Source organism: Pieris brassicae, chromosome 7 (genome assembly GCF_905147105.1).
Source record: "Pieris brassicae chromosome 7, ilPieBrab1.1, whole genome shotgun sequence".
Taxonomy (NCBI): domain Eukaryota; kingdom Metazoa; phylum Arthropoda; class Insecta; order Lepidoptera; family Pieridae; genus Pieris; species Pieris brassicae.
The window spans coordinates 17,604,493-17,617,677 of record NC_059671.1 but is presented as its reverse complement, the minus strand read 5'-3'; the positions used below and the strand labels follow the sequence as shown (position 1 = coordinate 17,617,677).

The following is a 13,185-nucleotide window of genomic DNA, read 5'->3' as shown; positions in this document are numbered from 1 at the left end:
ACACATAGTCATTTGTCATTTTCATTGTTTTATCATACTGTTATTAACACTTTATAGACACAATTAGCACATGTCTCGTACTCGAAAACGTGTTTCAAGTCAGCATTCATATACCTAAGTAAGAAATGTCATCAACAGCTTAACCTTGCATTGATACCATGAAGTTCTTTATATATTTTTGTTGCCAACTAACGTTTTTAATTAAATAGCACCATTTATTTAAAAAAAAATTGACATAGAATGACATATATATAACTTTCTAGGTACTTAATTAGCGCGACACAGCCCAGGACAATGTTACATTATTGAAAACATTGTCCTCTTCCATCTATTAAAATTCATTAAAGTTTGCTTAAATTAAAACCTAATTCATTTTGCTAAGCGTATATGTTATTAGGCAATAAATTAATTGTTGCCTAATACTAATATTTGCGCGTTACTTCTTTATAAGGACTGTGGCAATCGTTGTTTCACAATATTTTTATTAAAACAAGTAGGTAACCTATTTACCTAAAAATGTGTTTGTATTGCGCTACAAAGGCATATTAAAATATATTATCTATGTAAACCCGAAAGAATTTTAAATTCTCTAAAATTGCTATAAATAAAACATATTTTTTTAAAAATCGAATCCATATCCAGTTAGACAAGCAAACAAAAGCTATGAGACCTTTTTTGTTTTAAACTATTTTTTTAAAACCAAATAGACGCGTAGTTGGATGGCATTGATTCGACTTGAATTTCATTATCAGTCGATACGACTGAGTCATGTGTCGTCATCACTGAGTTTTCTGTTTTAGTCCGCGTGCACTAACCATACTGAGCGGTCATTTAGTGCTCACTATTTTCGTTCACAATACGTCTCGTGTTATAAGTGCCTGTGATTTGTGATTAACTGTACGGATGACTGATATTTCTATATCCTTTCTGGTGGACCGTGAAAAGCAAGGAGGCGTGATGGAAAGTTGCTATAAATTGTACACATGGATCAACCATACTTTATTGATGCTATTAATGCAAATACTATGGAAAATAAGCCAAATTTCCAACTATTTTAAACAAAAGTGAGTATTTATATTTAGATGTTACTATACAAATTGACAAACGAAATTAAGTCTATTCTAATAAGAATGTTTGGCTGTCCTTGACGTCGCGTTTGCTGTTTGAGGATTTATAAGGATATTTGACGGATTATTTGCGATTACCATAATTCCTGGTAGTAAAAACTAGATACATAACATCTTCAGCTTTATATTTCTTTTAATATGCCTATACCTACTATCAAGATTTGATGTGAATTTATAGGTTATGTTTTCGTTATATAGAATTTAAACATAGTTTACATATCACTGATAGTATCTAATTGATAAGAACATTATTGTCACGTGTAAATACATATTTGAATGATTTTTCTTGATGTTTTAATCTAAACTTAGGAACGAGAAATTTAAATTTTTGTGACTTTTTGGAACTAGTTTTTAGAAACTGGTTGGTTAAAAAAAATAAGATGTTTGAGTAAAGGAACATTGTTTAAGAAATATATAGTCGGATTATAGCGTTTAAAAAAAGGTTGAAGGTTGTAAAGACAATTAAATTATTAAATGTATAAAAATTGTCCAGACGTTTCGCGTGTTCTAGCGTCATGACGTTCTGACCTAAATTGTTTTATCTTAATTAATAACGTTGAAACTGTATCTATAGATTTACAACAACAAAAAAATTAACAAATTAATTGAATAAAGAGAAAGATAAAAAGGAAGTAGTAATCTTTTAAATTGTCTTTACGAACTAACTCAAGTCACGAGTATGTAACAAAATAAATTGGCATTTCGTCTGATTGGCCCTTGCAGTGATCTTTTATCTGGTATTTAAAATAAAATAGTTATTGTATAGTCTTTATATCTATACACTGTCATGACTAATTCATGGACGTTAAGGATAAACCACAGAGGTTATTACACCTATTTGTTACATCGTTTCATACACCTTTAATTTTTTTTATTATATATGAACCAGGTGTGGAATTGGTGATAGGTATATAACCAGATATTGTAGCATTTTTGAGAAATTTACATTAGGCATATTTTCCTCTACTTTAATCATAACAATAAGGAATTAGAAGCCATGGTGACATAATAAAGTAATGCCAGTGATGTTATACATTCAATACTTTGATTTAATTAGATTCAAGAAAAGGGGGTTTTTCGATCCTCAGCCGTTTGCTAGTAGACAAAGGCAGAAGTCAAAATTAAAAGCTTTATTTACAAAGTACTGTAAGAAGAGTACTGTTAAGTAGTTTTTTGAGAAAACTATTGTATTAGGCCCAATAGCTGAATTGTTCTGCAAAATAATGGAACGCATTATTAACGGACAACTCCTGAAAGCTCAAGCTAGATATCTAGAGGATCATTAGCCTTAGCCATCGTCAGTACGGCTTTCGTCGTGGTCGCTGAACTGGTGACCTCGTTTACCTTACATATTGTTGCGTAGAGACGTGGGTGCATTTACCATGGAAACACTCTCCACATCGAGGCAGAATACGAATTTCCCGTATCACCTAGACGTCCATCATTCCACAACTGAGCATTAATTAAGACAGTTTTTTTCCGCGCACCACTTCTATGGCTAAAGTATTTCCGAACGAATTCGACTTCAAGAATGGAGCGTACCAATTCATAAAAGACAAGGCAGTTGCGATCTTCTGGCAATGTCCTGCCCGTTTGTCCCATGTTTTATAAAAACGCTGATACTGAGAACTTGATTAGGTAATTGTGTAGACGTCATATTATTTTTTAAATATGTTTGTATAGAAATCTTAGCATACTAAGCAACGTTGCTGTAAACTGGTTCATTGGATGTTAATCGGTTGCTATAAATATTTAATAGCTAATGGTCTCCTAGTGTGACAACTATGATAACGAGAAAAAAAATCGGTCACGGAGTTCCGTATTTCGACAACAAACACTGACGCATGAGACGATATAGTAATATATAATTTATAGAGGAATGTATATGAGGTAGATAAACAGTCTGTCTTTGGGGCTGTTTAAAATATATTGTGTACAGTGAACTTCGTCCCCCATCGTCCCTTGGATGAGGAAAATTTGGCACACGGTTGTATTATTGAACTAAATACGTATAGACTTCAAATTTATTTAAATTAACTGAAAATCCGACTAACTCTGAGCGTCGAGCAAATATAACCAGCGTTGTTTTATTCGAAAAATGCCTATATCATTGATTGCAGAGGATGAATTCACGTGTTGCTCTGTAAAGCCAACACGACTCGTTAAGAGGAATTAGAAGAGACTCTTAGAGTCGCTAGTCCTTCGCGAGTTTTTGCGCTATTAGATAGATTCTTGTCACTCACAAAAAAGAGATTAATCTATATGTGTGTGCAAGAGGTAGTTTTTCAACTTCGCTTATAATACCTACTAGACTCAACTCTGGTGTCAACCAACCAAAACAATAATAAGTATATAAGATAGATTAGTTAGAAGTTATACTGAAAAGAATTCTGTATACATGAAGGCGAATATATATTCTGCGAAGGCCTGTATTAAAATAACTAACGAATGTGTTGCGTAATTTATAATTAGAAAATATGCAGTATGCACTTTTTACTTTTTATTTTTCATGTATCCTTTTTTAGTTTAGTTTGTTTTTTGTTCCTGTTTAGTTTAGTCTTAACAGCTGCTGCTAGTATTAATCGTGTTTCAGTAGTTCGATTTAAACAATTGGTTTTCAAAATCTACCCGAGATCTCGAGAGATTGTAAGTCTTAATCTCACGAGATCTAGAATTAACGATCTCGATTCTCGATCAATAAGCAGTTTCCTCACGATGTTTACACGAACTGAGAACTGGACTTGAACGTACGATCTTTGAGACGACGATGCCTGTAAATTACAATAGGAAAATTTACGTTTAACAGTACGTTAATTACATAATTTAATTAATGACGTCGGTATCCGTAAGTATCTTATCGTGTTTCTTGCTATAAAAAGGCGTCATTAACGTAAGAAACCTTTCATCGATCGAATACTTTTTCATTGGCAATTAATGACGTTCGTTGTTGTACAAAGACATTTAAGTACTACCTTTTCATTTTTAAATATTTTTTAAGAGAGATGGGTATGAATCGCATTACCTTGATGAAAGTCTTCCACGGTATGCTTCACTAGACATTTTCTTCTGCGAACTAGCGAACAAGCGATTTCGTGGAAGATACAACCTCTAATTGTTTAAATTGACAGCATACGCCTCCCTCACAGGCCGTCAACGCACCCACTAAAATGGATGTCCATGGGCTGCAATGACTACGCTTTATGAGCGTCCTGTAGACATTTTTTATAGGATATAAGGCCCCCTAAAAATGTTTAACGATATTTTAAAAGTTTCTAGAATTTAAGACCGTAATCACTGTAACGGTCACAAAAACGAATTATTGTTATTTGGAATTTGTGATCGAATTGTTTCTAAAAAAATCTGTTTTCATTTTTGCGACACAACAATTGCAACGCAATCCTAGCATAAAACCATTGTTTTGCCGCTATTTGTTTGATAAATGATCACGTTTTGTGTATTCAAAACAATAGGATTAAAGGTCACAATAATATTTCTCAGTAATGTGTAAATTGCACTTTATATCCAGTACAAAACATTTACATAAAATTACGTCAAAATCTAAGCGAAATTTTATTTATTATTAGAGTAATATTATTTCTTATTATTGCCATGCAAATATTCAATCAAAAGCCGTGACAGCTGTCGATTTCTTTTAAATTTTTTTTTTATTAAAAAAAAATCACAGAAAATAAATCACATCTATGGTTGTACGTAATCAGGATACACAGATTTAATATAGATTTTTGGACATCTCCATTTCAGAGATTAAACGCACTATCTCTCCCAAGTTCCTTCTGTCAAAAAAGATCTACCAAGTGTACTTTCAAAGTGAGATTTGGCCTCTTAAACAAGAAACTTCACTGACAAACATATAGCGACAGTAAACAAAACCAGATATAACCAACTAATTATTCCGTCGTACCCTTAACAATATTATCTATATCATCATGGCCATATATCAAACACGTGTAAATTAAATAGATTATCATAATTTACTTATGGTATTTAATTGGACAGTGTCTAGGGATTTCGCGCCAAAGTTCACGTCTTGATTGATATCCGATGGGTTCAAAGTCCGTTTTCTCATTGGCAAATCACGATTCAAGCGTTAATAAAATATGGTTGATTGATAGTCTAGTCTTGTTCTAGTTTTAGATATCGATTTTATAAAAATTAAACTTATTTGTTTTGATACGACGTATGTATTGTTACAGTCGTAGCACAGACTATGACTATGTCGAAAAAAATTTGACAAACGAGACATCATTCCTAGCGCACCCAACACTTATTCTGTTATATAAGATATACCTAAATACTTTTTAAAGCCGTAATAATAAAAATCGAATGTCACATATCACTCATGAATGGTGAGGTATTTTTCAAGTTACCCTAAATTAGAATTGATTACTTTTAGATATATTGATTACTTCCGACAATCTTCACCTCTTCATATAAAAAGATAGATTTACATTTCAGTGTCAGTGTCAATGCTTGACTCATATAAGTATCACAATCTACAATCCAAATGTAATATTGAAAACGCTAATATCAATATACGAGCGAAAGGCTCTCGAAAGGAAAAGTCGAGAATTAGCGTCAAGTGAGATTCCCACATGAATTTTAGATTTTTAATTTAGGGTTAGAACGGGTCGCAGTAGTACAGAGTAGTACGGGGATGCGGGAACTAAAACAAATGCGTTAACAAAAATGAAGTACTTTCAGTTGTATACCTGAATATATAAACCTTTAGTTTAAGTATAAAAATGTTACTGATACTAACAAAAACAAAAGGCCAACACAGATCTAATATTTGTCACTATTGAGTTAACCCTGTAGTCATGGACTTTCTGTCTATGTGCGCATTTAATACTGGCTCATACGTGAAGGAAAAAATCTTGAGAAAACCTTTCCTTAGAGCTCAAAAGTCGACATGTTCCTGACACAGAATGACCTACTAAGAGAAATAAATGATCAAGAAACACATACAGAAATCTGGGATTAGACCTTAAAGGGAATACCTTAGCTGTGTTTTTCGAGCTAACCATAATTGTTGGAATAGCTTTGACAATATTTTAGCTTTTTAATTTGTATACAGTACAATCTATATACAAAGTTTCAAATCTCAAACCACTGAAACCGTTAAGGAAAACGCTCTGATGAAATCGAATAGTCCATGAACCATTCTGTTTTAATTTAAAATTTAAATGTATTCACGATGTTGGACTACAGTTGTGTATATTTTTTTAATTAAAAATGTTTCTAAACATCTAATAAAGGCAAGGTAAATTAATAATGGTGACCGAGCAATGGAATAATATGGTTTTGTATATTCGAAAATGCATTTAGATTCAGTGCTACAGTGCATGTAGTTCACTACTAGTTACGAAGGTAGTGAAGGCCTCCGTCACTTCCGAGTTCAAACACGTTAACCTGAGTGTATACAGTTTATAGAAATTCAGTATTACTATAAATGTTGATTTATAAGTTTCCTGTATAGAATACTGGGCGTGCCCTGCGTTTATTCGATCGTAATGTTATATAACTTATAGTTTCAATTAAGGGATCTACATAAATGATTAATAATAACAACAAACAATAAGAATAGATATTAAGTAAAGTAGATCACCAAGCTTGGAAGGATCTTTCGTTGAATATTGTACCAGCGTCGTTGTTTGAACAGTAAAATCGAATATATTCACGTGGAACATTTCATCTATATTGAACTTGGTACTTATATAACCGTACCGTACTTTGGTATACAAGAAATATGTAGATTGATTATATCCATGCAAAATATGGAGTAAAATGTAAATTGTTGTAGTGTTACACAATATCATCTTGGTATTATTTGGAATAAGCAATGAATGTTAAAGGCCAAAATTGTGTTTCTATAAATATTAAGACGAAATCAGGTTTTAAGAACGTGGTATTTGGAAGAGGCACAGTTGTCATCTGTCAAGTTGCCAATTGTTATTTTTTTTTAATGTCACAGAGTAGTCTATTCAAAACATATTTTATAATCTATAGTAACAATTTACAAAACAATATTAATATTTCATGTGTCCTTTTTCACTGTTCCATTAGTGTCTAAGTAATTTTATGGCTTATGTAGTTTTGCATTTTCGCTTATATTACCGATTTTTTTTTTCTTATAGTGGTTGCCTGTATGAGATCGCTCGAAAGCGATAATGCTAAGCATTTTAATTGTACTGTATAAATATATTTCCAATTGACTATTATTAAACCATGAGATTAAACCATGATCATTATTAATGAGTTGTTTTTATTACTTTCAGTTAAATTTTTAATTAGTTTACTCGTTTAATTATAGTTATTAGTCACGACATGCAGTTGAAATACTGTTATGCCAAAACTGTGGTTCCATGTGGTTTACCTTCTAAGCTGAATGCATTAATATATAAATGTATTTATTATTGCGGAAGCATTTGCGCCTTCTTACTTATTCTAAATGATCGAACACTTGTAAAATAAACACTGACATTTACTGGACTTTTCGTATGTTAATAACTATATTTTAAAGAACTTTCGCTCATAACTACATAATTAATAATCCGTGGATGAACCAAAAGGCTTCTAAATTGTCTTCAAAGCTAAGAATATGATTTTTCTACAAAATATTTGCAATTAATGTGCTAATATTTTCGTCCCAAATAATAAAATACATAATGACGAAAATGAGTTTTATAAATAAAGATTGGATTGTGTCCAAATGGAAGTCTATCTACACTGAGGTCAAGTTCACTAATTTTCAGTTGGAAAAGCTGCATTGGAATTGATGCATAATTTATAAAGCTTTTTCTACTAAGGTTTTAGAGGTTAATTTGCATGAAACAAGTGACTCCGCTGGCTCTGCGTATAATGCATGTCTATTGGAATCTGAAACGGAAACTTCCATGTGCCTTATCATGTGCCACCGCCAATTACTAACTTTCCGCTGCAGGTCTTCCTCCACTCTGTCCATCCAGCTGTACCTAAGGTCGATCTACTGGTCATTAGCAAAAATTATTTATTTCCTATTATTACAGTAACTTAATACTAATGCAAAAGAAAACTGAACTAAAAACATAATATAAACATAACAAGTAAAAACTTAAAATCTAAACCATTTTATAACTAATTATAAATAATGCAATTCTTGTGAATTCAGCCAGTGTGCAAATAAAAACATCTGTCTCACAAGCAATAATATTTAGGGTGCGCAAGACACGCGTAAATGGTGCTTTTCTGAGTAAGTTCGTACGCGCCCGAGGCACTGCCAGCAATTGCGATCGCTTACCACGCCGAGAGTGCTTATTTGGCACACGCAGGCCCAGTCTTTCCAACATTTCCGCATTATATATTTTGCCTCTAAGGGCCTTAAAAAAATACAATACGAATATTACTAATTATTTGGGCTGGGTTTGGTTGGTAAGATATCACTAGTATTTATGTGTCCTAGTCTGCAGAAAGATGGTCTGCAACTTGTGAAATAGACGTGCCATCGGTGTTTATTCTACTTCTGTACAAAAAATAAACTCCAGGAACATGTAAATTCATGTCTCAAGCAACCTATAACAAACATTCTTTTTCATCTTTTTATTTGCCTCATTTTGGTACAGAGAAACGATCAAAAAAATTTTATGATACCTCAACTCGAGACTTGTATTTTTCTTCATTTCCCGCCTAATTACTTGGGTCTTTGCCTCACATTTTGCTTATAGACAGGCATATGTAGGTCAGCCTTCTATGGCCAACACGTTTTTTTTTTACTTTTGTATTTGAGATATTCAAAGGTATTGGTATAAAGTATAACTTATAATTAATTACAATTTCTAAATTTTAATTTTTTTTCCGACGTTTCGCGTGCTTTTCAGCGTGCGTGGACCGTGACTACCGTGTTTTTCTTAATGTGTAAAAGCTATTTTAACAAAAGACAATACTATTGGACATTCTACCAGACCGATCCATGTAATTAGTACTAATTATGCATGGAAAATCCCCAGTGCCGAGGTTCGAACGACCTGAGTTAAGAACACTACCACTGGGCTAACTCTGTCCCACATCAAAATGATATAAAATTGAAGCCATTGCGTGTTTGTAGTATATAAAATGTATTAATACTAAAACAGAATATCGTCTGCTTAGTCACGATACCCCTAGCCCCCCTAGCCCTAGCCTAAACTTATAATTATTAACACGGAATAAAGTTACAGCCAGTCGAATATTATATGTACTACAAGTGAGATTTTCACCATTTCATTCAACGCTCAAGACTCATTCTAGACTAGAAGTAAGTATTTGTTTTGACGCGGTATACTTCTGGCATTCTTGCCTTATTAATCAGTTCTATAAATTAAATGTGTTATATAGTCGGCAGACAAAAGTTATTAAAGTTTAATCTGTAAAAAAAATAGACAATGTATAATTTTTTTCAAGAATCATCAAGAAGACTTGAGTCATACAATTAATATATATTAATTAGTGTAAATATTGTTGTTTATATAACGACACGTCTTAATTAATGGAATGAATCACCTTGCACTGATATTGTAATGTCCTTCATTTTTACTAGTACCACGTTTCATGCCCACATTGATACTGCCCTCTATGTACTTGTCCACATATGTACTTAGCTACTTAAGAAGTAATAAGTGAATATACGCAGAAATCTAATAGCCGCATGGTATACTTTTTGTTACAAGAACGAGCGTTAAATTTTTGTTAAAACATGTTGTATAATATTTAAAAAAATGTGACAATCTCTGATGTGGCTATAAATATTTCTATTTATAATAATGTCCATGTCTGGCTGGCAATTCTATGAAATAAACCTACCAAGGGTAACTCGTAAAAATAACAAGTGACCTTCACAAAGTTCTAGATTTAGGCTTCTTCGTCAGTGTTCGAAATCTATACCGTGAGTCATCTATACCAACGCAATCATATCAATATTATTTTTGTTCTTCTTAATTATGAATGTTTGGTCTCTAAGTTTATCATAAAGAATTATAAACAAAGATCTTCGTCTAAAACTCGCTATGTTAAAGCGTGGCTCAAGTGTGAATACAGAATAGTTTTAATAATTATGAAAATATATATTATATATTTTCATAATTATTATATATATAAATATTTTTTGGGTCTGGGCCTCAGATTTTGATATCTGTTTTATCATTTGATCAGCCTTCTGTGCCTGACAAGCCGTCGACTAAATTCTTGTTTCTAGCATTAAGTTCAAAGTTTTTTTAAGTTCAAAGAATTAAAGTAACTTTAGATTCTATTAATCTCAAATTAATTAACTTTGATCCAATAAAGTTACGTTTTTAGTGATGACGGGTGACGAAATCACGAATACGTTGTTCGGAATGGAAAAATACTCCTCATTGTTTCAGTTTGTTTTGCAATAATCCTCGACTACACAGTATTTACTTCTCTATATTTACCTAACCAGAATATCTTATTATATATTTATCTTTCATATTTGTATTTACTATATAAATAGCAACCTATATTTTATTACGTAAGAATCTCATCGGATTGCACCACAAAAACAAGAGTGAAAAATATCCCGCCAGTCGGAGACGGATAACACAGTTTTTAGAAATATTAATTATCTGTTCAAAAGATAAAGTTATTATTCCCAAAAAAATTGTGTAGTGCATGCAAAATATTTTTCGCTTTTGCGCTCTAGTTTCCCTCTTAACTTTACTTAACATATAAATTACAATAATTCGTATCTCTTTTCAGATCCGTTGAAGAAAATAAGTCGGAAAGAACATTCGTCTTAACACCTCTCACCAGAGACTACAAATTTAGAAGACACATACGTTCAATGTCGGATGTCCAAAACAGTACTCCTTACAGGATCCCTTACCGGTCTAAGAAAAACTTCTCACTCACCTACGACTCCGACACTAGGTCGAGGAGATTGCCCTACTGTCTACCATTCGACTCGTCAGATTCTAGTGATTTCTGCGAATTACCAAAAAGAAGTATAGAATACGAGATCTTAAAGCATTCGGACTCAATGCGCGTATTATAAGATCTGTGGATTTGCTGACCGCACAAATGTTACCAGCACAAGAAAATGTTAGAAGTCTAACATGCTTATATTTTGGACTACAGGCGTAGTTCTAACTGGAATGCGAATGTTTCATTTTAATTACGTCCAGGCGGACAAGATGCCGGCAAGAAAAATAGATTTCTCTGACAATTTTGACAATTGACATAAAAGTCAAGCACGATGTGAATATGAAACTACATAGTGTTGTTATTTGGATCATAATTTTATTAATTTTCACTTGTTTTATAGCACTGCGAACAGCCCATAACTTCTTTTACAAGTAATATATGACGACAATCTTAGTAAAAATGCTAGAAATTATAGATTTTATTAATCATATTTCTTGGCAGTCCTACTTATTTTCGTTAAAAGATTAACACTTAAAGTCATCCGACAGATAGATTATAGTAGTTTCTCACTTTACAACTCTCTTTCCGCACATAACTGTAATGCTAAAACGCTATAATAGCAAAACTCTTTTTAATAAAGAAATATTAATGCTCCTCTATATAATATTTTGTTAAATTTAACCTTTAGAAATCGTTGACCTCGTTATCGATTAACGCATACAAGCTTCAAAGAGAATTTATCTATAGAACCTAAAATAGTTATCAGTTGATAAAAATCCTAATTATCTCTTCATTGGAACTATGACAGATAAGCTTTTAATTTTCTAATGTAATGTAAATTTAAATTATTCTGGTGTTTGTGAGTTTAAAAATCTAAAAAAAACTTCATTTTCAAGGCAAAGGAAAATAAAAAATGCATTAACACAGACTATATAATACACAGCTGTAGGTTGTCATTACTTATGGTAAACATAATAAATCTTAATTTGTCTTGAAGCTGTTTTATTATTGTTTAGAACATACAAGTAATCTGTTCATGCTCGACTAATTACGTTTATTGTTAAGCTTTTCTTAAACTTTTGTGTTGGTTAATGTGTCCAATTACTACTAATAACTAACCTAAGTGATTAAATGAGACTGTGATCGTGTTAGGAAAATAACTGTAATTATTTAAACGTAAGAAAGGATATAGTTAAGTTAATTATTAAGTATAATTTTATATGTATAAACGGATAATATGCCATAACATGTCCTAATTCTTCATTTTATTTGGGGCTAAGAAGACTGTATCTAATGTACGAAATCTGTAATGATTTTTAATCAATTTAAAATTATATAAAAGCCCTACCTCGATTTAATTCAGTAAAAGTTATCATCTTTATAATATATATTATGATTTAAAATATGTACGTTAAAGCACTTGAATAAAGTCGCTCACTTATTTTGTGTGTGGGTCTAGTTTTCCATGTTTGATAAATTATTTATAACGTATTGTATCAAAATAATAGTTTTTGAAAATGTGAAATTTTAATCAGATAAATTTATCAAAGTCTTAATACTTTAATTACACTTATTAAACCGTTCATAAAAATACTACAATTAATATATACCCCCATAAATTAACAATAAAATTTGAACAAAAGCAACCATTCTTGTGATAAGTTATTTTGTTTTTGTTCTGACTGGACAATATTATGCCATAAATATTTTCAATTTATTTTGTACACGATTTATGAAATAAAGAATATATTCAAAATTATTATTAATTAAACGGTATTCACAGCATCTATGGTAGGTATTGAGATAATATTGATACCTGTGACAGTAGGTATAAACAGAAGCGTTGATACCTAAAATCTAACACAATGACTAATTACTTTGAAGGTAAACAACATTTGTGAAAATAAATTTATTTTATAATTTGATTTGCATTTTATTTTTGTGGTACACAGCAGTTTTTTGCGGCACTCTTGCGCAATTCAAACATTACTTATCCTTTAGTATTCAATAACGATGTCCATACTTGACAACTTCAAGAAGTTGTTGGGAAAATAGAATGTATCTACCAATAACAAGTTGATAAAAGTTGTTAAAAATTGGTAGGTAAAATATTCTGAAGTTCCTCACACGTAAAAATATTTTTCTC

At 31.7% G+C, this 13,185-nt stretch overlaps 1 protein-coding gene across 1 annotated transcript; it reads left to right on the top strand.

Annotated features, from left to right (window-relative positions):
• The first annotated feature begins 785 nt into the window (after positions 1–785).
• On the top strand, positions 786–12,964 carry LOC123712108. The gene is made up of 2 exons (XM_045665065.1): positions 786–1,064; positions 10,875–12,964. The coding sequence occupies exons 1-2, from the start codon at positions 904–906 to the stop codon at positions 11,167–11,169; spliced, it is 456 nt and encodes a 151-aa protein (XP_045521021.1). The 5' UTR covers positions 786–903; the 3' UTR covers positions 11,170–12,964.
• Positions 12,965–13,185: the final 221 nt, after the last annotated feature.

What these genes read in the sequence shown, in the direction of transcription:
- LOC123712108 (XM_045665065.1), top strand. Translation starts at nt 904, where the DNA reads ATGACTGATATTTCTATATCCTTTCTGGTGGACCGTGAAAAGCAAGGA. An exon ending in TCCAACTATTTTAAACAAAA is followed by an intron (nt 1,065 to 10,874) that starts GTGAGTATTTAT and finishes ATCTCTTTTCAG; the next exon opens with ATCCGTTGAAGAAAATAAGT.